This window comes from Papio anubis, chromosome 19 (genome assembly GCF_008728515.1).
Source record: "Papio anubis isolate 15944 chromosome 19, Panubis1.0, whole genome shotgun sequence".
NCBI lineage: Eukaryota > Metazoa > Chordata > Mammalia > Primates > Cercopithecidae > Papio > Papio anubis.
This window is the reverse complement of record NC_044994.1, coordinates 9,793,929-9,819,101: the sequence shown is the minus strand read 5'-3', so window position 1 is coordinate 9,819,101 and position 25,173 is coordinate 9,793,929. Positions and strand designations below refer to the sequence as shown.

The following is a 25,173-nucleotide window of genomic DNA, read 5'->3' as shown; positions in this document are numbered from 1 at the left end:
AACCACTGCGCCTGGCCTCTCTGATTGCTTCTAATTCTTACATGATACTACACCTAACTTCACGATCATCAGACCTTACCTTAGGGCCTCAGAAACAGAGAAGAATAGACATATTTCTTATATCCTCAAAGTATGTTCCCTGAAGCCCAGATACGACAGACACCCCTGCAATGGATTACATCTGACAGGCTCCCCGTGGTGAAGGTTACTACGGTACATATGCTACATAGAACTTGTCACATTTTTCTGCCTCCTACACTGTAATTCACCTAGTATGTTTCATTTGAGTCTAACTTTCTCTCTGGGCAATATAGGCATGCCTCAGACATATTGTGGGTTTAGTTCCAGACCACTACAATAAATGAATATCACAATAAAGTGAGTCACAGGAATTTTTTGTTTCCCAGTGCATATAAAAGTTATGTTTACACTATACTGTAGTCTGTTAAGTGTGCAATAGCATAATGTCAAAAAAAAAGTACCTAATACTTTATTGCTAAAAAATGCTAATGGTCATCTGAACCATCAGCAAGTCACAATCTTCTTGCTAAGGGAGGGCCTTGCCTCGATGTGGATGGCTGCTGTGATCAAGGTGGCAGTTGCTGAAGGTAGGGGTGGCTGTGGCAATGTCTCCTTTTAAAATAAATCTTTCTTTCATTTTGTATTTTTTGTAGAGACGGGATCTCGCTATGTTGCCCAGACTGGTCTCAAGCTTCTGGCCTCAAGCGATCCTCTCATCTTGGACTCCCAAACTGCTGGCATCACAGGTATGAGTCATTGCCCTGGCCGGCTGTGGCAATTTTAAAAATAAGACAGCAATGAAGTTTGCCGCATCAATTGACTTTTCCTTTCATGAAAGATTTCTCTGTTGCATGCAATATTTGTTTGACAGCATTTTACCTACAGTAAAACTGTTTTCAAAAAGGGAGTCAAGGGGCCGGGCGTGGTGGCTCACGCCTGTAATCCCAGCACTTTGGGAGGCTGAGGTGGGTGGATTACCATCCTGGCTAACACGGTGAAACTCCGTCCCTACTAAAAAATAGAAAAAATTAGCCAGGTGTGGTGGTGGGTACCTGTAGACTCAGCGACTCAGGAGGCTGAGGCAAGAGAATGGCGTGAACCCAGGAGGCGGAGCTTGCAGTGAGCCAAGATCATGCCACTGCACTCCAGCCTGGGCAACAGAGCGAGACTCCGTCTCAAAAAAACAAACAAACAAAAAAAACAATTGGAGTCAAGGTTGGGAGTGATGGCTGAGACCTGTAATCCCAGCATTTTGGGAGACCAAGATAGGGGGATTACTTGAGCCCAGGAGTTCAAGACCAGCCTAGGCAACATGGCAAAACCCCATCTCTACTAAAAATACAAAAAATTAGTAGGCATGGTGGCACATCCCTGAAGTCCCAGTTGCTCAGGAGGCTGAGTTGGGAGGATCACCTGAGCCTGGGAAGTTGAGGCTGCAGTGAGCTGTGATTGTGCCACCGCACTCCAGTCTGGGCAACAGAGGAGACCCTGTCTCAAAAAAAAAAAAAAAAAAATTGGAGTGAAAATCCTCTTGAAACTTACCACTGTTTTATCAACAAAGTCGATGTAATATTCTAAATCCTTTGTGGTCATTTCAACAGTGTTCACAGCATCTTCACCAAGAGTAGATTCCATCTCAAGAAACTATTTTCTTGGCTCATCCATAAGAAATAACTCCTCCTCTGTTCAAGTTTGATCATGAAATTATAGCAATTCAGTCACATTTACAGGCTTCACTTCTCATTCTAGTTCTCTTGCACTTTTTACCACACCTGTGGTTTCTTCCTCCACTGAAGTCTTGAACCCCTCAAAGTCATCTGCGAAGGTTGGAATCAACCTCTAAACTCCTGTTAATGTTGATATTTTGACCTTTTCCCATGAATCATAAATGTTCTTAATGGCATCTAGAATGACGATTCCTTTCCAGAAGGTTTTCTTTTTTTTTTAATTTTTAAATTATTTTTTCAAATTTTTGTGGGTGCATGGTGTATATATTTATGGGGTACATGAGATGTTTTGACACAAGCATGCAGTGTGACGTAAGTACATCATGGAGAATGGGGTATCCATCCCCTCAAGCATTTATCCTTTGGATTACAAATAATCCTCCAGAAGGTTTTCAATGGACTTTGCCCAGGTCCATCAGAGGACTCACTATCTATGGCAGATATAGGAAGACTTGCAAGTCCAAATGACTCTTTGATCCATAGGCTGCAGAATGGATGTTGTATTCCTGTGTTTTCATGCTACTGATAAAGACATACCTGAGACTAGGTAATTTATAAAGGAGAGACGCTTAATGGACTCACAGTTCCACATGGCTGGGGAGGCTTCAGTCATCGTGGAAGGTGAAAGGCACGTCTTACATGGCGGTAGATAAGAGAAAATGATGATAGACAAGCAAAAGGGGAAACTCCTTATAAAATCACCAGATCTCATGAGACTCATTCACTACCATGAGAACAGTATGGGGGAACCACACCCATGATTTAATCATCTCCCACCAGGTCCTTCCCACAGCATGTGGAAATTATGGGAGCTACAATTCAAGATGAGATTTGGGTGGGGACACATCTAAACCAAATCAGATGTCATGTTTGCAGGCATGAAAACGACATTCATCTCCATGTACATCTCCATCAGAGCTCTTGGCTGACTAGGTGCATTGTCAATGAGCAGCAATATTGTGGAAGAAATCTTTTTTTCTGAGTCACAGGTCTCAACAGTGGGCTTAAAGTGTTCAGTAAACCATGCTGTGAACAGAGATATTCTCATCTAGGCTCTGTTGTTTTACTTATAGAGCAAACTTTATAAGAGCACACAAATTTAGCATAATTGTTAAGGGCCCTAGGTTTTTCAGAATGGTAAATGAGCATTGACTTCGACTTCAAGTCACCAGCTGCCTGAGCCCCTAACAGGAGAGTGAGCCTGTCCTTTGAAGCTATGAAAGGCCTACATGGCATCTCCTTCTGATAGAAGGCTGTTTGGTCTACATTGAAAATCTGTTGTTTAGTGTAATCATCTTCATCAATGATCTTAGCTAGATCTTCTGGATAACTTACTGCAGTTTCTCCATCAGCACTAGGAATTCACCTTGCATGTTTATATTACGGGGACAGTTTCTCTCTTTAAACTTCATGAACCAACATTTGCTAGCTTCAAACTTTTCTTCTTCAGCTTCCTCACCTCTCTCAGCTTTCATAGAATCGAAGAGAGTTGGCCAGGCGCGGTGGCTCACGACTGTAATCCCAGCACTTTGGGAGGCTGATGTGGGTGGATCACCTGAGGTCAAGAGGTCAAAACCAGCCTGACCAACATGGAGAAACCCTGTCTCTACTAAAAATACACAATTAGGCATGGTGGCGCATGCTTGTAATCCCAGCTACTTGGGAGGCTGAGGCAGGAGAATCGCTTGAACCCGGGAGGCGGAGGTTGCAGTGAGCCGAGATCACGCCACTGCACTCCAGCCTGGACAAGACAGAAACTCCATCTCAAAAAAAAAAAAAAAAAAGGAGATTTACAATGTCTCTCTGATTAAGCTTTGGCTTAAGGGAATGTTGTGCCTGGTTTGTTCTTCTCTCCAGACCACTCAGACTTCATCCGTATCAACAAAAAGGCTGTTTTGCTTCCTTATCATTTGTATGTTCACTTGGGTAGCACTTTTAACTTCAAGAAGTTTTACTTTGCATTCACAACATGGCTATCTGGCACAAGAAGCCTAGCTTCTGGCTTATTTTGACTTTTGACATGCCTTTGTGACATGACTTAGTGAGGAATCACTAAGCTTAATCATTTATTGCTTTTGATTAAAAGTGACAGATTGTAACTCTTCATTTGAACACATAGAGGCCATTATTGGGTTATTAATTGGCCTAATTTAAATATTATTGTGACTCAAGGCACAGGAAGGCCTGAGGAGAGGGAGAAAGCCAGGGAAATGATGGGTCAGTGGAGCACTCAGAACATAAACACCATTTATTGATTAAGTTCACTGTCTTATATGGGCACGGTTCATGGAGCTCCAAAACAATTACAACAGTAACATCAAGGATCACTGACCACAAATCACCATAGGAGATATAATAGTAATGAAAACACTTGAAATATTGTGAGAATTACCGAAATCTGACACAAAAACAGAAAATGAGCATATGCTTTTGAAAAGATGGTGCTGACAGACTTGGTCAACTCAGTTTGCCACAAACCTTCAATTTGTTTAAAAAAAAAAAAAAGCAGTATCTTCAAAGTGCACTAAAGCAATGCCAATAAAATGAGGTATGCCTGTGTGTGGGAAAAAGTGTAGGTGTGGGGCCAGGAACAATCAGCTCACCAATTACCAGCTGTTGATCTTGGGAAAGTTGATCAGACTCAGACTTTTTTTCCTTTAATGGCCATAATATCATCTTCATAGCATTGCTGATTACTTAATGGAATAATATAGGTAAACGTGAGAATGCAGTAGGAATTATAACTCCTATAATGGATCTACATTCTTTAGTTCTTGGGTATTTACCTAAAAGGTGGCAGTATCCAAAAAACGACATGATTTCTCCTGCAAATCTTCACACTCCAACTTCTCTCTCCAGTAGTGTGAAATAATTTGATGTCCTTCTTTTTTGCTGGCTTTTATTCAGGCAGATTTTCACAAGTGTCACTGATTGGTACATAATTTCTTTTTTTATGTGTATAAGAAATCCATTCAAGACCAGCCTGACCAACATGGAGAAACCCCATCTCTACTAAAAATGCACAATTAGCCGGGTGTGGTGACACATGCCTGTAATCCCAGCTGCTTGGGAGGCTGAGGCAGGAGAATTGCTTGAACCCAGCAGGCGGAAGTTGCGGTGAGCTGGAGATCGCGCCACTGCACTCCAGCCTGGGCAACAAGAGCGAAACTCCGTCTCAAAAAAAAAAAAAAAAAAAAAAAAAAAGAAATCCATAACAATTTTTCAGGGGCTCAGATTGTAGTGCCTCTCTGTATAATCTAGCACGGTTTCCCGCAGCCATCAGAGCTCGAACAGTGGCCAACTGACTGCTGGGTGACACAGACACACAGAGGAGACAGGACCTTAAATCACACTGGACATTCAATCAGAGCCTTACTTGGAAAACAGACTCACTGCAAAATGAAGGGTCAGAGGCCTCTTTGAGAATGGCAGCTTCTTCACGTACAGAGATGATGGCAGGTAAACCCTGCTAGCCTCTACAGCTATATTTCCATTTTATTTTCCAGATAGTGCTTAGCCATGTGACTTGATGACGCCATAAACCAATGGTCTCTAAACTTGGCTGATCCTTCACTGCTGCCCATTAGTTCTTTGCGATGTGTTTGGTTACCTCCCTCTCTAACCCTAATTTCCTGAATCTTATCCATTCTCAACTCAACCCCTATTTCCTCATCTTCAGCAACCTTGCCTCCTATGAGATGAAAATGGAGGGCATCAGGCATGAACACTGCTGTGATCCGGATGATAGTGTCTCCTCCAAAATGTATGTTGAAACTGAATCCCCAATGCAATAACAATAAGAGGTGGGGCATTGGGAGGTGATTACGTCATGAGAGCTCTGTGGTCATGAATGAGGGTAGTGCCTTTATTAAAGGACTCAAGGTTGAAGGGACCGCCTCTTGCCCTTCTGACCCTTCTGCCACGCAAGGACACAGGGTTTGTCCCCTCTGAGGGATGCAGCAACAGGCCTCATCTTGGAAGCAGAGAGCAGCCCTCACCAGACACACAACCTGCTGGCACCTTGATCTTGGATTTCTCAGCAACTACAGCAATGAGAAGTAAATGTGTATTGTTTAAAATTACCCAGTCTTGAGCATTAGGAGAAATACCGAATGCATGCGGGGCTTAAAACCTAGATGACAGGTTGATAGGTGCGGCAAACCGCCCTGGCACATGTCTACTATATAACAAACCTGCACGTTCAGCACATGTATCCCAGAACTTAGAGTAAAATTTAAAAAACATTACCCAGTCTTTGGTACTTTGTTGGAGCAACACAAACAAACAACGGCAAACACTCTCAATGTTCTGTCTCTCCTAATACTCCTCCCCTACCAATCTCCTAAACCTTTCTGCCCCCGCCCTAGTGTCTTCTCTACATCCACTTTTCCCATCTACGTGTGTCCTTGGTCTGATTCTGTCCCTGCTACCCTGAGGCCTTGCTGCGTGAGCCAGTCCCTCTCTCTGAACTCCTTCTGCCAGTGCCTTACCTGAGATGTCTGGCAGCATCCTCAAGTCTTTCCCATTCTAAGTGGGGCAACTCCTCCCAACCCTACTGTCCCCTCCAGCTAACATAAAATTCCTCTTCTCCCCTGTTATTGGCTGAATTGCATTTTCCTAAAACTTACATGTAAAATTCCTAACCTCCAGTGCCTCAGAATGTGACTCTGGAGATAAGGTCCCTAAAGAGGTGATTAACTTACAAGGAGGTCATTCCCATGGGCCTCAATCCACTATGACTGATGTCCTTATAAGAATTGGAAGTGAGAACACAGACACACACACGGAGGGGAGACTCGGGAAAAGGGCGGCGGTCTGCAAGCCAAAGAGAGCGACCTGAGGGGGAACCAGCCCCTTGAGGTCAAACTTCCAGCCTCCAAAACTGTGAGAAAATTAATTTCTCTTGTTTAAGCGACCTGCTCCGTGGGTACTTTATTATGGCAACCCTAGCAAATTAACACATTCCCTTCAAACCCCCATTCTCCAAAGGGCAGCATGCCTTTGCCCTCGTATTTCTTCTGCTCTCCATTGTCTCCACTCCCTGCGGCCTGGCTGTCTCCACCCTCTTCACCTTCTGGACTCTGCCTTTGGCACAAAGGAAACTCAGATCCCTTGGGTCTCCCAACAACAGTCTCTGGCTCACTGCCCTTCCCTGATGCTGCCTTCCCTGTGCTTGCTAGAATTTCTCTCACTCCACCTCGTAAATGCTGAACACAAAATGTAATCCCCAGCTCACTTCTCCACTCACTTCCCTCATTCCGCTTTCTCGAATTTGTGACTCCACTGGGTACTGACCCCAGATGCTTTCGAGGAGCATGTGTAACCACCAGCTCAACACCTCCTGTCTCCCCAAATCCGTGTTCCCCTCAGGATTCCCTTGTTGATTACAATTAGGGGTAGAAGGCTTGATCAATCCATCCATAGCGTAAATGTTCTCCATCCCTTGACAGTCTTGGAGATTTGGTTTCATTAAGGGAACTACAGGGTTTTCTTATCTCATGTAACTCTCATGCTGACTTTTCTTTGGTTCCCCTGCTCCATATGATAAGCCCGAAGCCCCCTTCAGCAGGGCAGGTGCAGGCCAAGCTGTCCAGTTTCTCTCTGCTGACTCCTTCCGTGCTCCAAGCGCCCCAGGCTTCCCACATCCCCAAGGTCTTTCTCTCCTAAGTGTCTTCTTCACACCAAGCACTAAGCTGAGACTGTCTCCTCCCCTTGATGCCCTAGGCAAGCCCCTCTCCCTGTATCTAGCAGTCTTCATCCTTATGATTCAGCTTGGGTGTACCTTGCCAGAAAGCCTTACCTCTTTCACCTCTCCCTCCTCACTGCTTCTACAATTCTCCTGCATAGCTGTCTCTGCCTTTTGCTCATTCTTTTCAACATGTTCCGTTAATATGTCTGATTTCCAACCAGAATGTGAGCTCTTTGATGGGTTAGACTGTGCCCATGTAACTAACTCCTGTTATCTCCACTGAAGGAATACGTTTTGAAATTAACTGAGTTATTTACAGATTCTATATCAACCAGAAAAGAAAACTACCTGTGATATTCTGATCCCTGAGCATTCTAATTCTTTAAGGTTTTATCATGTCTCGCACCACTTTTTAAATTATAGTGTTGACTAATTAGCTGATGCAGTCTTAGCTGGGGTATTATTCCTCTTGCATTGCTGTTTGTCATGCTATTTGTCGTGACTAGCCTGGAAAAGTCACACCATCTAGGATAAGTTGAGTTGTGTTTGTGGATGATGAATTATATTTCCTTATATTCAAATTTTGCCTTCTTTTTACCCACTTGCCCCTTTTTTCCTTCCTTCCTTCCTTCCTTCCTTCCTTCCTTCCTTCCTTCCTTCCTCTCTCTCTCTCTCTCTCTTTCTTTCTTTCTTTCTTTCTTTCTTTCTTTCTTTCTTTCTTTCTTTTTTAAAACAGAGTTTCACTCTTGCTGCCCAGGCTGGAGTGCAATGGCACGATCTCGGCTCACTGCAACCTCCGCCTCCCAGATTCAAGTGATTCTCCTGCCTCAGCCTCCTGAGAAACTGGGATTACAGCTGGGATTACAGCCCACCACGCCCGGCTGATTTCTGTATTTTTAGTAGAGACAGGGTTTCACCATCTTGGCCAGGCTGGTTTCAAAGTCCTGACCTCAAGTGATCCACCCACCTTGGCCTCTCAAGGTGCTGGGATTACAGGTGTGAGCGCTGCACTTGGCCTCCCACCTGGCTTTTTTCCCCCAATGTTGTAGACTTTAGGGGTGAAGACAGAGAAAGGAAATTTAAAAAGTGGGTCCAGGCCGGGCGCGGTGGCTCAAGCCTGTAATCCCAGCACTTTGGGAGGCCGAGACGGGCGGATCACGAGGTCAGGAGATCGAGACCATCCTGTCTAACCCGGTGAAACCCCGTCTCTACTAAAAAATTCAAAAAACTAGCCGGGCGAGGTGGCGGGCGCCTGCAGTCCCAGCTACTTGGGAGGCTGAGGCAGGAGAATGGCGGGAACCCGGGAGGCGGAGCTTGCGGTGAGCTGAGATCCGGCCACTGCACTCCAGCCTGGGCGACAGCGAGACTCCGTCTCAAAAAAAAATAAATTTCATCCTACTATAAAAAAAAAAAAAAAAGTGGGTCCATCCACTTACTTTAAAGACACGTGCAGTCAACTAATTTTTCCTTTCCTTTTTTTTTTTTTTTTTAAGACCTCACTCTGTTGCCCAGGCTGGAGTGGAGTGGCATGATCTCGGCTCACTGAAACCTCCGCCTTCTGGGTTCAAGCAATTCTCCCACCTCAGCTTCCCAAGTAGCTGGGACTACAGGGGCCCACCACCACTCCTGGCTATTTTTTGTATGTTTAGTAGAGATGGGGTTTCACCATGTTGGCCAGGTTGGTCTCAAACCCCTGACTTCAGATGATCTGCCCACCTCGGCCTTCCAAAGAGCTGGGATTTCAGGCGTGAGCCACTGAGCCTGGCCACAGTCAACTAATTTTTGACAAGGGCACCAAGAGGATACAATGGGAAAAGGATAGCCTAAGTGTAGGACCAGAAACCACACAACTCCCAAAAGAAAACAGAAGGGAAAGGGCCCTCAACATTAGCCTTGGCAATAATGTTCTGGAAATCACAACAAAGGCTCCGGTTACAAAAGCAAAAATAAATAAATGAGATTGTAGAAAATGAAAAAGCTTCTGTTAGCAGAGGAAACAATCAACAAAATACAAAGGCCAGGCACAGTGACTCACGCCTGTAATCCCAGCACTTTGGGAGGCTGAGGTAGGTGAATCACCAGCAGTTCAAGACCAGCCTGGCCAACATGGTGAAACTCCATCTCTACTAAAAATTACAAAAAAAATTAGCCGGGCATAGTGGTGCATGCCTGTAATCCCAGCTACTCAGGAGGCTGAGGCAGCAGAATCACTTGAACCTAGGAGACGGAGCTTGCAGTAAGCCAAGATCGCGCCACTGCACTCCAACCTGGGCAACAGAGAGACTCTGCCTCGAGAATGGCGTAAGCCCGGGAGGCGGAGCTTGCAGTGAGCCAAGATCGCGCCACTGCACTCCAGCCTGGGTGACAGAGCCAGACTCCGTCTCAAAAAAAAAAAAAAAAAAAAAAAAGAGAGACTCTGCCTCAGTAAATAAATAAATAAATAAAAATTTAAAAATAAAAATAAAAAGGCATCCTACAACCAGGGAAAAAATATTTGCAAACCACATAACCAATAAGGTTTGTAGACTATAAATCCAAAATTAATGAAGAACTCTTACAACTCCATAGCAGGAAAGCAAATAACCCCAAAAACCTCAATTTAAAAATGGGCAAAGGTCCGGCCTGGCGTGGTGGCTCACGCCTGTAATCACAGCACTTTGGGAGGTCGAGGCGGGTGGATTACGAGGGCAAGAGATCAAGACCATCCTGGCTAACACGGTGAAACCCCGTCTCTATCAAATATACAAAAAATTAGCAGGGTGTGGTGGCGGGCGCCTGTAGTCCCAGCTACATTGGGAGGCTAAGTGAGGAGAATGGTGTGAACTCAGGAGGTGGAGACTGCAGTGAGCTGAGATCGCACCACTGCACTCCAGCCTGGGTGACAGAACAAGACTTTGTCTCAAAAAGCAAACAAATAAACAAACAAAAACAAATGGGCAAAGGTCCTTGACACAGGGTTTGAACAAGACAAAACAAGAAAAACAAACAAAACCAGAAGAAACAAAAATAGACAAAAGATCTGAACAGACATTTCTCTGAAGAAGACATAACAAGATGCCAGGTGCAGTTGCTCTTCTCTGTAATCCCAGCATTTTGGGAGGCCAAGGCAGGAAGAATGTTTGAGCCCAGGTGTTCAAGACCAGCCCAGGCAATGTCGTGGGATCTTGTATCCACAAATAATATTTTTTTAAAAATTAGTTGGGTCTGATGGCACACATCTGTGGTCCCAGCTACTGAGGAGACTGAGGTGGGAGAATTGATTGAGCCTGGGCAGTTGAGGCTGCAGTGAGCTGTCATCACACCACTGCACTCCAGCCTCAGTGACAAAGTGAGACTTTGTCTCAACTAAAAAAAAAAGAAACTGTGGTATATATACACCACATACATATAGTGAATATTATTCAGCCCTAAAAAAGAAGGCGCTCCTCCATTTGCCACAACATAGATGGACTGGAAGACATTATGCTAAGTAAAATAAGCCAGACACAGAAAGAATAATACTGCATTATATCATTTATATTGGAATTGAAAAAATAAGATCAAATATACAGAGATAGAGAATGATACAGTGGTTATAGGGGGAGGAAACGGGGAGATGTAGGTCAAAGGTTACAAAGTAGGAGATGCATGGGAGGGACGAGTCTAGAGATCTAACGCCAGCATGAGGACGACAGCTAATTAAATTATCTTGTTTTAGGGCATCTTGTGGAATAAGTAGACTTTAGCTGCTCTTTCACAAAAAACGTAACTATGTGAGATGACAGATACGTTAATTTGCTTCATCATAATCACCAACTTACTATATATCTGTATCCTATACCATATAAACCTCAAATATACACAAAATTTATTTCCAAAAAATTAAGTCAGGTAGGCACAGTGGCTCTTGCCTATAATCCCAGCACCTTGAGAGGCTGAGGCAGGCAGATCACTTGAACCTAGGAGTTCGACACTAGCCTGGGTAACATTGTGAGACCCTGTCTCAACAAATAAATAAATGAAAGTCATGTGGATTTGTCAGTCTAAGTCTGTGTGATTTCATGGCATTGGGATTATCCATGTGGAGACATTCTCATTTACGAGTGTGTCCTTGTGGCAAACATTTCCTCAACCTACTGCCCAGCAGCTGCTTCTCAGACACACTTGTGATCTGGAGCTGCTGTCAACAAAACGTCTCCATAGAAAATGTGGATCTGTTTCATTCCTGACTGGCCGTTGCTGTTCTGCATTGCACAACAGGGCTTTTTTTGTTTTGTTTTGTTTTGTTTTTAGCTGAAACTTGGTGGCTAATGAATAAAGAATGGATTCTCTAGTAGAAGTTTTCCCATAGACTAACACCAGAGTTTCCATAGTGTTCTAGGGGGAAAAAAACACAAAAAAGCATTATTTTGTTTTGAAAGAGCAAGTTTTTAAAAAACTCAGCTGATTTTAATTTTTTTTTTCCCAGTCCCATCCCCTCCAGGAAGATGGCCACTCGTAGAAGATGGTCACTCTTTGGATCCATATCTTGACTTATATCAGCCACAAAACAGTAACATCATATACATCATATAGATAAAGACAGTTCTGAGCCTTTGAAAGTTGGATGAAATGGAATTAGTTTATGTTTCCCTAGGTAATCTAAATGAAAAAAACCTGAATATTTTATTTGAAGTCCATTGCATTTATTTATTTATTTAATTTATTTATTTTAGACACAGAGTCTTGCTCTGTCACCCAGGCTGGAGTGCAGTGGTGTGATCTCAGCTCATTGCAACCTCTGCCTTCTGGGTTCAAGCAATTATCCTGCCTCAGCCTCCCGAGTAGCTGGGATTACATTCATGCGCCACCAAGCCCAGCTAATTTTTGTATTTTTAGTAGAGATGGAGTTTCAACCATGTTGGCCAGGCTGGTCTCGAACTCTGACCTCATGATCTGCCTGCCTCGGCCTCCCAAAGTGCTGGGATTATAGGCATGAGCCACTGCACCGCACCAGTCCGTTGCATTTACATTTCACAGAAATAGTTATTGGAGAAAATGATAGGGGTCTTGCTCCCTGAACCAGTCCCTCTCTCTGCCTTCTCTGGAATGACAGAAACACCACTGGCCTAGGAACAGATCTGTTTCCAGGCCCGGTTCTGCCCCCAATTAACCACATCACTTCACCTCTTCATGCTTTCGTGCCCTCCTGAGCTGGGAGACACCACCCTCAAGAGGCACATCCACAAAAGGATGGTGTCTAATGGCCTTCTGGCACCAGCTCTGTGCAAAGCGGCATGAATGGAGCATTCTCGAGGTTCAACATATGGCACATTATAGCTGATTTCCTTTTCATTACTGCCACTTCCTCTGTGGTCACTAATTTCAGGTTGTCTGGAGCTTACAAAAAGAGACATGCAAGTGCGTGTGTCTGTGTGTGTGGTGGAGTGGGAGGGACCTTTGAGGGTTCACTGCAAGAGTAAGATGAGAGGCCGGGCGCGGTGGCTCAAGCCTGTAATCCCAGCACTTTGGGAGGCCGAGGCGGGTGGATCACGAGGTCAGGAGATCGAGACCATCCTGGCTAACATGGTGAAACCCCGTCTCTACTAAAAATACAAAAAACTAGCCGGGCGTGGTGGCGGGCGCCTGTAGTCCCAGCTACTCGGAGGCTGAGGCGGGAGAATGGCGTGAACCCAGGAGGCGGAGCTTGCAGTGAGCCGAGATCGCGCCACTGCACTCCAGCCTGGGCGACAGAGCGAGACTCCGTCTCAAAAAAAAAAAAAAAAGAGTAAGATGAGAATAACACGGAAGGGAGCTAGGCTAGGATGCAGCCACTGCTCCCCACTTAGAAACACACACGGGCTGGAGGCAGATGAATTGCAGAACTCACAGATGCAGCTTTGTCTGCCATCCACTGTTTCACAGGCTGCAGAGACACAGCAGAGGCAATCCCAGGCAGATAAACCCTGGTAATGGCACCCATAGACCGTCACAATGACTGTGCACAGCTTCCGTAACCAAACCTGAAACCAGGCAAACCCCATTTCAGGTGTCATTACCAGCCCCGCATTCGCTGCCAAGGGTCCCAAGCCTTCTGGGGGCCTGCAGGCCAAGTTTCACTAGCTTGGATGCGATTACCAGGCAAAATTAAAGTGGAAGAATTAATCTGCCTCCGGCACATGCTCTAGGTTTATCAGTTTGTTTCAGATAAAGACTGAAAATTCCACGTATTCGTTGTCTACAATTCAGAGGCAAAGACAGATTTCGAAGTACAATCGCCAGTATTTCATCTTGGGGCCATTGAAACCTGAGCCTGTGTTCCTTCCCCACAGTGGTAGATTGCATTCCTAGTTGGAGGCATTCAGCTCCATCTGGTCGTTTCATCCCTGGTTAGATAATACCAGACGTATCTATGTAACATACAAGCCACTGTCAAACAGCACTGAGCCATCTCCCTGAGACAGCTGTTTCACACAAGGGCTCCATTGTCTGAGAAGAGCTCGTATCATTTTACTTCAAGTGCTGCGGGAACAAGCATTCTGTCAGCTGTCTTGGCTTGGAGGAAACCTCACTCACTGCAGTTTCTTTATTTTATGATCAAGCCAAAAAAAAAAAGTACTATTGACGGTTGGGGTTGAAGGTTTAAAACAAGAACTAAAGTCTTTGCTCTGCTTTGCTTTCATCAGGGAAAATAGTAATTCCACACACCCAAAGAATGTACAGTTACACTGTTCAAAAGATAGCTTGAGGCTCCTGGGCCACTCTAAATGCTTGTTTTCGGTCTGCCTTTTGTTACCCACATTTGATCAGTTTCAGGTGAACTAGGAAAGTGTTTTCCAGCCCTGTGAGACCAAAAGCAGCTGTCACAATTAGCATAATGACATCACAAAATAATTAATAACTAAATAACTATTTAAAATTAGATGAACTCTTTCTTCTTCAACTCTCCAATAGAGAAAGATGATTACAACTACCCCACATGCAATTTCTGAACCTCAAATTTCCAGTGAGTAAATAGGTTATTTTCCAAACTTTTTTTTTTTTTTTTTTGGCCATGGATGCATTGTATTTTGAATTCAAGGAGTCATTTAACAAAACACATTCTTACATGAATATGAACATGAACTTGGTTGTTCTGCTTATCTTTAGCTGCTACTATTTCTGAGTTTTTGTTTTTTTGTTTTTCTATTTTCTGTTTTGTTTTGTTTTTGTTGTTTTTCATTTGTTTGAGACAGAGTCTCCATCTGTCTCCCAGGCTGGAGTGCAGTGGCACAATCACGGCTCACTGTAGCCTTGACCCCTGGGCTCAAGCAATGCTCTCACCTCAGCCTCCTGAGTAGCTGGGACCATAGGTGCATGCCACCAAGCCTGCCTAATTAAAAATATATAAATTTTTGTAGAGATAGGGTCTCTGTTGCCCAGCCCAATCTTGAACTCCTGGGCTCAAGCGATCCTCATGGCATGGCCTCCCAAAGTTCTGGGATTACAGGCAGGAGCCACCACGTGCGGTGGGGGTATTTTAAAATTGTGATAAAATAGACATAAGATTTGCCATTTAAACCATATTTACGTGTACTATTCAGAGGCATTATGTACATTCACCAAACATTTAAAAATATTTAAAAGTTGGGATAATTCTGGTACCCCACAAAATAAATCGTGTGATTAGAATCTTCCATTTTTTCCCTCTATCCTATTTATCTTTCCATGATGACTTCAAGACCAGATCTCCTGGGCGGATATTGTTATGGGACCACATTTGTCAGGCACCCTGAAGAGAGGCCCTCCTTCTGCAGGCCCAAAACATCCCTTGGCTTGGCCAAGGGATAGAGGTATCTGTGCTGGACCCATTTATCAAAGCTATTTTTCTGGTGTGCACAGAATGAAAACAAACAAAAGCTGGTTGCTTAGAATTTGGCTATGCCTGCCAAGTGGGATTGGCCTCTCTTCCTTACCGCCCCTCGTATAAAAAAAGAAAAGGTTAAGTCAGAGAATTAGTGAAACAAAGGCCCTCTGCAACTCTAGGCCCAGTTATCAGAACACAGTGGTGGTTGCCAAGGAGTCAGGGACAGATCCGTATGGCGGGCTTTAAGGAGGACAGTGCCAGGCAACACAAAGTATCATTATCTTGTCAAATGTTATTCATGTGTATCTGTTCTATCAGACACTTCTGTTTTCTGTGACCTTGGACAAGATACTGCCAGAGAGCTGTTGTGAGGGCAAATAAAACAGCACCTGTCAAAGTCTCTAGGCCATCGTCAGGGGTATGGTGAGGACAAGATGAATATTCTTTCATGTGCTGATATTCTCCCTTCTTCCTGGGGAGGGTTGCTACTGCCTTACGGTCCGATTCTCCCTGATCTGTATTGGCCACATTTGAAACTGGTGACTCTGTCCTGGGCGCAGGGTTTGCCACTGCACTGACTAGAATTTTGGAATCCTAGTAGTTTGAAGCTTCTATTTCATGTTTCTTAAAGTATGAAAAAATAGAGAAAGGCTTCAAGTGTTTGTGGAATGGAATTGTGTCTTAAGAATGAGACAGAACACATGAGGTTCATCTGGACTAGCCACCTGTCCCACACGGAAGTGCTTTCCATCACTTCTGTGGCAGGTGCCTATCTCTCTTCCATATCCTTGTCCTGATCAGAAGAGCTCATCATCTGTCATGGGAACACCTTTCCAGTTTCTGGCAACAAGAACTGTTAGTTACCTGCTATGGTCTGAATGTCTGTGCTCATCTGAAATTCATACGTTGAAACCTAATTGCCAATGTATAATAGTAAGAGAGGGGGCCTATAGGAGGTGAGTAGGTCTCAGGGACAGAGTCCTCATGAATAGGGTTACTACGCTTATCAAGGAGGTCCAGGAAGCTTGTCCGCTCCCTCCATCATGAGGCTGCAGCAAGAAGGTGCCATCTTCAAAACAGAGAGCAGCCCTTGCCAGACACCACACCTGCCAGTGTCTTGATCTTGGACTTCCCAGCCTCCAGAACTGTAAGCAATAAATTTCTACTGTTTATAAATTACCCAGTCTGGGGTATTTTGTTATAGCAGCCTGAAATGACTAAGATATTACTTATTGAGTATTTTTTTTTAGCTAATTAGGAAGACAGGTTTTGCTAAGTAAAATACTTTTATAAAACAGAATTTCCAGACTATTTCAAGGACTCAGATACATATTTACTGATCCCCTGTTATGCGTCAGAGGGTCTGGTGATATAAGGATGAGTAAGACAAGAATAATTTCTGTTTTCAGAAAGCTTACTTTTCAGTAGAGGTGAAAGATACATCAATTACTATAAAATAATGTGGGAATTACCCGAAGGACAAATACCCAGGGCATGACAGGAACACCAGGGCGATACCCAGTTCAGCTTGAACAACAAATTAGGCCTGGAACAACAGATGGTTGGGCAGTTCCCTCATGTTCATTATCTTGGGACTTTGCCAGCAGTGTACATTTCAAAATACAAATACGTTTCTCTTTCATCCTGAACATAGGCTGAGAAGCTGGTTTTCTGACAAGATTTTCAACCTTTCAAATATATGTTATTGTATTAGAATACAATTGACTTGTTTTCCTAGCTCCTTTAGTTTTTCCTAAATCTTTATACAATGAGTCTCCTCACACATCATGATAGAATTGGGTTGAGAGGGGTAGATCAAGTCTCAGATTGAAAGGCCAATTAAAAGAAAACATCAGATAAGTAGTTTCCAAGAGTCCTGTTGAAAGCCAGCCAGGAGCTGGGTGGGGGGCTCATGCCTGTAATTTTGGCATTTTGGGAGGCGAAAGTAGGGGGATTGCTTGAGGCCAGGAGTTTGAGATCAGCCTGGGCAACACAGCGAGACTCTGTCTCTACAAAATTTTTAAAAATTAGCCAGGCATGGTAGTGTACACCTGTAGTCACAGCTACTCAGGAGGCTGAGGGGAGAGGATCACTTGGGCCCAGGATGTCCAGGCTGCAGTGAGCTATGAGCCCATCACTGCACTCCAGCCTGGGTCACAGGGCAAGACTCTGCCAAAAGAAAGAAAAGAAAACAAAAGAAAAAAAGGAAGAAAAAGCAAGAAAAAGAGAGAGAGAACACCAATCAGGAAGCTAGAAGGAGAACCAAATTTGAGAATTGAAATCTGAAAGACAGCTTGTGCTGCTGAGCAGTGGCACGGGATGTCATTGTTCCTCAGTTGCTGGCATTTTTCCTAGGAAAACCTGATAAATTGTGAGTAGGTCCACAGGAGAAAAGTGAATAAGATGATCCAACTAAGACTTTCTTACTTAAACCTGCCCCTGCTTCCTCCGCTGCTGAGAGGTACCTTGTTTACCTGTCACCAGGGCAAGGATCTAATTGTGCTTGGGGGTCAACACTCAGGTGAGTCTGCAGTGGCACTAACAGGGCCAAATGTCAAGATTTACTTTTCCAGTGCCAAGTTGTTTGCACTCATAATATGAAAAAGCAAAGGAAACCCATGTATGGGTTTTACAAAAACCCGTTAATGAATTTCCTAACTTGCTCATAAAGGCAAGCGATAAGCTAGTCAGTCATTTGACAGCGGTCAGGCAGGAGGAGCAGACTGGAGCTGTGAGTGAGGGAGTGGACACAGTGAGGACATCCCCCATCTGATGACAACTGTTATTTTCCAGACTCCATTTCATAAAAACATGATTCCCCTAGGGAAAAACTCACTACTCTTTGACACCACTAGTTTGGAACATTTAGTAAATTTACTTAACATGATTTACAGTAGATGTTAAATCTAATTAAGAAATTATTGACCGGGCGCTGTGGCTCACCCCTGTAATTCTAGCACTTCAGGAGGCTGAGACGGGTGGATCACCTGAGGTCAGGAGTTCAAGACCAGACTGGCCAACATGGTGAAACCCTGTCTCTACTAAAAACACAAAAATTAGCTGGGCATGGTGGCGGGTGCCTGTAATCCCAGCTACTCAGGAGGCTGAGGCAGAAGAATTGCTTGAACCCAGGAGGAAGAGGTTGCAGTTAGCTGAAATCGTGCCATTGCACTCCAGCCTGGGTGACAAAAGCAAGACTCTGTTTAAAAAAAAATAAAAAAAAAAATTATTTTTGTTTTTTTAGGTATGATAATGCATGATAATATTTTACCTTTTTTGAGTCGGAGTCTCGCTCTGTCACCCAGGCTGGAGTGTAGTAGCTATGATGTCAGTTCACTGCAACCTCTACATCACGGGTTCAAGCGATTCTCTGCCTCAGCCTCCTGAGTAGCTGGGATTACAGGGGCCCGCCTCCACACCTGGCTAATTTTTGTATTTTTACTAGAGATGGGGTTTCATCATGTTGGCCAGGCTGGTCTAGAACTCCTGACCTCAAGTGATCTGCCTGCCTCAGCCTCCCAAAGTGCTGGGATTATAGGCGTGAGCCACCGCACACGGCCTATGATTATATTTAAAAAAATGTTTTCTATAAGTGTGAGCTACATAGGGAAGTGACAGATGCCCTTGGATTTTCTTTCTTTCTTTCTTTCGTTTTTTTTGGAGACGGAGTCTCACTCTGGTGCCCAGGCTAGAGTGCAGTGGCACAATCTCAGTTTGCCACAACTTCTTCCTCTGAATTTAAGCAATTCTCCTGCCTCAGCCTCCCAAGTTGCTGGGATTACAGGTGCGTGCCATTGCACCTGGCTATTTTTTGTATTTTTAGTAGAAATGGTATTTTACCATGTTGGCTATACTGGTCTTGAACTCCTGATCTCAAGCAATCCTCCTGCCTTGGCCTTCCAAAGTGCTGGGATTACAGGTATGAGCCACCACACTTGACCCTGGATTTTCTTAAAAATACTCTGACAACAATAACTACTAATGGAGGAGATAAGACTGACCAGTTGTTGAAGCAGGTGATGAATACATGGGTACTCATCATGTTAAACTCTCTCCTTTTGTGCATGTTTAAAAATGTTCATAATAGGCCGGGTATGGTGGCTTATGCCTTTAATCCCAGCACTTTGGGAGGCTGAAGCTGGTGGATCACCTGAGGTCAGGAGTTCAAGACCAGCTAGACCAACAAACCCCTTCTCTACTAAAAATACAAAAGTGGCTGCATGTGGTGGCACATGCCTATAATCCCAGCTACTTGGGAGGCTGAGGCAGGAGAATAGGTTGAACCCAGGAGGCGGACGTTGTGGTGAGCCAAGATCACACCATCGCACTCCAGCTTGGGCAACAAAAGCGAAACTCTGTCTCATGAAAAAAAAGAAAAAGTTCATAATAAAAATTGAAAAAGTAATTTAAAAACAAGTCTAAAAAGTTACTTCATAGCAATACTCTTTTAGATCCTTCCCACACAGACATGAAGTAGGCATTAATGCCTATCACCAAATTTCTGTGTTTCAAAAATATCATCAGTCGGAGGATCCACCATTAATTTAATAATAATGTTTCAGAGGAAAATAAACATACAACATTAAAATACATACTGATGGCCGGGCGCGGTGGCTCACGCCTGTAATCCCAGCACTTTGGGGGGCCCAGGCAGGCAGATCATGAGGTCAGGAGATCGAGACCATCCTGGCTAACACGGTGAAACCCCGTCTCTCCTAAAAATACAAAAAAAGTAGCTGGGCATGGTGGTGGGCGCCTGTAGTTCCAGCTACTCAGGAGGCTGAGGCAGGAGAATGGCCTGAACCCGGGAGGCGGAGCTCGCAGTGAGCTAAGATCGCCCCACTGGACTCCAGCCTGGGCGACAGAGAGAGACTCTGTCTCAAAAAAATAAATAAAATAAAATAAAATACATACTGATTATAAAGAAGCTACATTCTAATTTCAGAATTGTTGAAAACATGTAAAACATGCCTCAGAATTGAGATAATTTGACAATTTTTCTTTTTCAACTGTTAATATAATTTGATAATTTTTTTTTCTTTTTTATTTTTTTTGAGACGGAGTCTCGCTCTGTCGCCCAGGCTGGAGTGCAGTGGCCAGATCTCAGCTCACTGCAAGCTCCGCCACCCGGGTTCACGCCATTCTCCTGCCTCAGCCTCCTGAGTAGCTGGGACTACAGGCGCCCGCCACCTCGCCTGGCTAGTTTTTTGTATTTTTTAGTAGAGACGGGGTTTCACTGTGTTAGCCAGGATGGTCTTGATCTCCTGACCTCGTGATCCGCCCGTCTCGGCCTCCCAAAGATAATTTTCCTTTTTCAATTGTTAATTTTTCTTTTTCAAATGTTAAAAGGTTAAGTTTGAAAATAATAGTGTGCAGGCTGGGCACAGTGTCTTACGCCTGTAATCCCAGCACTTTGGGCGGCCGAGGTGGGCGGATTGCTTCAGTTCAGTAGTTCAAGACCAGCCTGGGCAACATGGCAAAACGCCGCCTCTACCAAAAATACAAAAATCAGCATGGGGTACATGCCTGTAGTCCCAACTACTTGGGAGGTCGAGGCTGGGGTGAGCCATGATTGCGCCACTGCACTCCAACTTGGGTAAGGAGTGAGGCCCTGTCTGAAAAAAGAAAGAAAAGAATAGTGGGCAAAAAATAGTGTCCATTAATATTTATTTTATGTATGCATCATGTATTTCATTTTAGCCCATTCAATTGTAATAAGATTATAAAATGTATTACTTTAGCAGCTAAAGGGTTTGCCTCTGTAAATCCTAAGAGAAAGCACCTGTCAGACAGACAAGAATGCAAATAGGTGGGGGTTTCTACTAGCCTATACATTATAAGCCTTGTTTTAATGCTGTATGTTGATGAGAATAACAAAATCATAAAGAATATAAATCCCCAATGTACCAGTATCTATGGACCTTGAAAAAGTTAGCATTATTTATAGATTTATTTTTAGAGCTGGGGTCTTGCTCTGTCACCCAGGCTGGAGTGCAGTGGTGTGATCACAGCTCACTGCAGCCTCTAACCCCCGGACTCGAGCGATCCTTCTACCTCAGTCTCTTGAATCAGCTGGGACTACAGGTGGGCACCACTGCATTGGGCTAGTTAGAATTATTTTCTTTTTTTATTTAAAAATAATTTTGTGGGTATATAGTAGATGTCTGTATTCATGGGATACACGAGACGTTTTGTTTAGAATTATTTTCAATCCTCTGAGAATCAGCGACATTCCAGGATCATCTTGGAGAAGAGGGACCAAGTTAGAGACATGAAAGCACCTCCACACTGAGCTTGGTATTTTCAGAGAGAAAAAGAACGTCATGGGCCTAGAGCTAAGGACAGTGCTACATAAGGACAGTGCTATATAAGGACAGTGCTACATCTGTCTACCCAGGAGTTTTCCTGGTTTTGTGCTGCGCAGGCACTTCCGGACTCAGCTGGAATCGCCTAGCTCGCCTGCGTGTTCTGGTTTGAGGTGTGGAACGTCAAGGTTATACAAGTGAAGCTGGCAGAGAAGAAAACAACAAGGTCTGCACACGCAAAGCAACGCCAGCCCCAGGGGACGGGTGTGGCGCGGTGGGTGGCATTACTTACTGTCTTCGGGCAGGTTGTTTTCCCGTTCCTCCCGCTCCATCTGTTGGCACCACCCCTCCATGCGGTCTCGCTCTGCCTGGAGGAGCTTCAGGAACCAGTGGCCGTCCCGGTGGCACACTGACCTTTGCACGGCCTCCAGAGGGTCTTCAGTGATAGAGTCAATCCAGGGGTCCGGAGGAGGCAGAATAGAGGGGTCAAAATCCGTGTCAAAGTCATCATCGGCGGCACAGGCGTGGTAATGGTTTCCTGAGCCCTGAATGCTGACTGTGGAGGTGCTGGCATCGCGGGAGAACTGTCTGGCCATTGGGCCAGGACACGAATTGTCCTCTATAGATTCCAGAGAATTTTCCAGATTATCATGGAAGTCCAGGTCGGCCTGTACTGCTGTCGTCACACTGTTGGATCGAGTGAACCTGCGGAAACTTGGGAGAATAGAAAAAAGAAATTTAGTTAGAGGATATTTCTTTCTTTCTTTTCTTTTTCTTTCTTTTTTTTTTTTTTGTGTGTGTGTTTTTTTGTTTGTTTGTTTGCTTGTTTTTTGGAGACAGAGTGACACTCTGTCTCCCAGGCTGGAGTGCAGTGGCGCGATCTTGGCTCACAGCAACCTCCACCTCCCGGGTTCAAGCGATTCTCCCACCACAGCCTCCCGAGTAGCTGAGATTACAGGTATATGCCACCATATCCGGCTAATTTTTGTATTTTTAGTAGAGAAGAAGTTTCACCATGTTGGCCAGGCTGGTTTCAAACTACTGACCTCAAGTGATCTGCCTGCCTCGGCCTCCCAAAGTGCTGAGATTACAGGTGTGAGCCACCGCACCTGGCAAGGATATTTCTTGAAGCAAAACTACTTTCTACTTTACTTACCGGGTGTGACCATTAGAAGTCTCATCTTCTCAATCTTCTCTGTGTGTGTGTGTGTGTGTGTGTGTGTGTGTGTTGGGGGTGGTGGTGGCAGGGGTAGACCCTTGAGGCAAGCATATTGATTGTCATAGCTTCAATGTGAAGAGCACGAATCTCATGTTTGCTCAATATGGAATATTAAAGTGTATCAAGAGAAATTTTATAGGTGGGACAAAGCGCTGAACTATTAAAGCCAGTAGAATGTCCAGCTCTATCATTCCTTACCTGAAGTGTCCCACTTCCTCCCCAAATATGGGGTGACTTAAGTCCTGAAATTCAGGTTGGTGATGAGTAAGGAAACAATTCACTAGTATCTTAGTCTGGGTAATTTGCTTAGAAATAGGGAGAAAGGGCCCAGCGTGGTGGCTCATGCCTGTAATCCCAGCACTTTGGGAGGCCGAGACGGGCGGATCACGAGGTCAGGAGATCGAGACCATCCTGGCTAACACGGTGAAATCCCGTCTCTACTTAAAAATACCAAAAATTAGCCGGGTGTGGTGGCAAGCACCTGTAGTCCCAGCTACTGGGGAGACTGAGGCAGGAGAATAGCATGAACCCGGGAGGCGGAGGTTGCAGTGACCTGAGATTGCGCCACCGCACTCTAGCCTGGGTGACAGAGCGAGATTCCGTCTCAAAAAAAAAAAAGAAAAAGAAAAGAAAAGAAAAAAAGAAATGGGAAGAAAGGCCAGGCGTGGTGGCTCACACCTGTAATTCCAGCACTTTGGGAGGCCGAGGTGGGCAGATCACCTGAGGTCGGGAGTTTGAGACCAGCCTGATCAACATGGAAAAATCCTGTCTCTACTAAAAATACAAAAAAAAATTAGCTGGGCATGGTGACGCATGCCTGTAATCCCACCTACTCGGGAGGCTGAGGCAGGAGAATAGCTTGAACCCAGGAAACGGAGGTTGTGGTGAACTGAGATCGCGCCATTGCACTCCAGCCTGGGCAACTCCATCTCAAAAAAAAAAAAAAAAAAAAAAGAAAGAAAAGAAAAAAAAAAATGTGGAAAAACATAACCTAACCTGGACCAAAACTACCATGAATCCTGCGAAGCCACATTTTTCCAGGGGCAACTCTTACCAAGTTAAGACTTCCTGAAAGCAAACTGAAGTAAGTGTCTTCCTTCTTTTCTTCCTTCCTTCCTTCTTTCCTTCCTCCCTCCCTCCCTCCCTCTCCCTCCTTCTTTCCTTCCTTCCTTCCTTCCTTCCTTCCTTCTTTCCTTCCTTCTCTCTTTCTCTCTCTCTCTCTCTCTTTCTTTCTTGAGACAGAGTCTTGCTCTGCTGCCCAGGCTGGAGTGCAGTGGCACAATCTCAGCTCACTGCAACCTCAGACTCCCTGGTTCAAGCGATTCTCCTGCCTCAGTCTCCCAAATAGCTGGGATTACAGTCATGCACCACTATGCCCACCTAATTTTTGTATTTTTAGTAGAGATGGGGTTTTGCCAAGTTGGCCAGGCTGGTCTCGACCTCCTGACCTCAGGCGATCTGCCTGCCTCTGCCTCCCAAAGTGCTGGGATTACAAGGTGTGAGCCACCACACTCAGCCCAAACTGAGATTTCAATAGCTTCCTCTTAAAATTAAAACTCGTTTGCCTGGTAAGGGTTTACCTTTCTCTTAGTCATGCAGGTACAAAGCCTTGGGAGCAAACATCAGCTTATGGTTCTCTATTAGGGCTCTGTATTTCTGCCCTCACCTGCGCCTTTAATTTTCTTTTCACAGTTCTAGCAAGGTGATGAAAGACACCTTGTTCACAGATTAAGTCTGAGCATTTTACATGGATGTCCATGAGATCAGTGTTTCTCAACCAAAGCGCCCTGTATATCTCTGGGTGAACCCTGCAATGAAGGGGAGAACATGTGGAAGGTGGGAGGGGAGGGAGAAGAGGAGAGAAATGAAGAACTCTTTCTCAGACAACGGGCAAGGAATGTGTGGGCCTGAAGTCATTGAAGACATACAAAAGAGCTTTGCTGGCCTCTGGAGAAGGCAGGAAATGATGACAGAATATAAGTCCACTGAAGATAGCACCATGTGTCTGTTACCCTGCCCTGTATATCTTTTTTTTTTTAAGTCACTTCCTGGCCTAATAGTTTTCTTATTTTTTATTATGATAAAACATATATAACATAAAATGTACCAGCTGAACCATTATTAAACATACAGTTCAATGGCATTAAACACTTAATATATTCACATTGTATGTGCAACCATCGCCACCATCCATGTCAACTTTCTTATCTTTTCCAACTGAAACTGTGTACCCATGAAACACTAACTCTCCATTACCTCCTCCCCCCAGCCCTAGGCAGCCATCATTCCACTTTCTGTGTCTATGAGTGTGACTACTCTAGGTACCTCTTATGGGTGGAATCATGTAGTATTTGTGTTTTTGTGACTGGCTTTTTAAATTTAACATAACATCTTCAAAGTTTCATCCA

General features: G+C 44.4%; 1 protein-coding gene across 4 annotated transcripts in view; it reads right to left on the bottom strand.

The window, feature by feature from the left end:
• The window catches only part of DLGAP1 (DLG associated protein 1), a 310,310-nt gene that overhangs the window by 19,540 nt on the left and 265,597 nt on the right, over window positions 1–25,173 (bottom strand). For all 4 annotated transcript variants that reach the window (XM_031658924.1, XM_031658926.1, XM_031658925.1 and 1 more), the window contains one exon: window positions 21,839–22,260. In XM_031658924.1, the coding sequence (XP_031514784.1) occupies window positions 21,839–22,260 (422 nt within the window). The remainder of the gene's footprint in view (window positions 1–21,838; window positions 22,261–25,173) is intronic.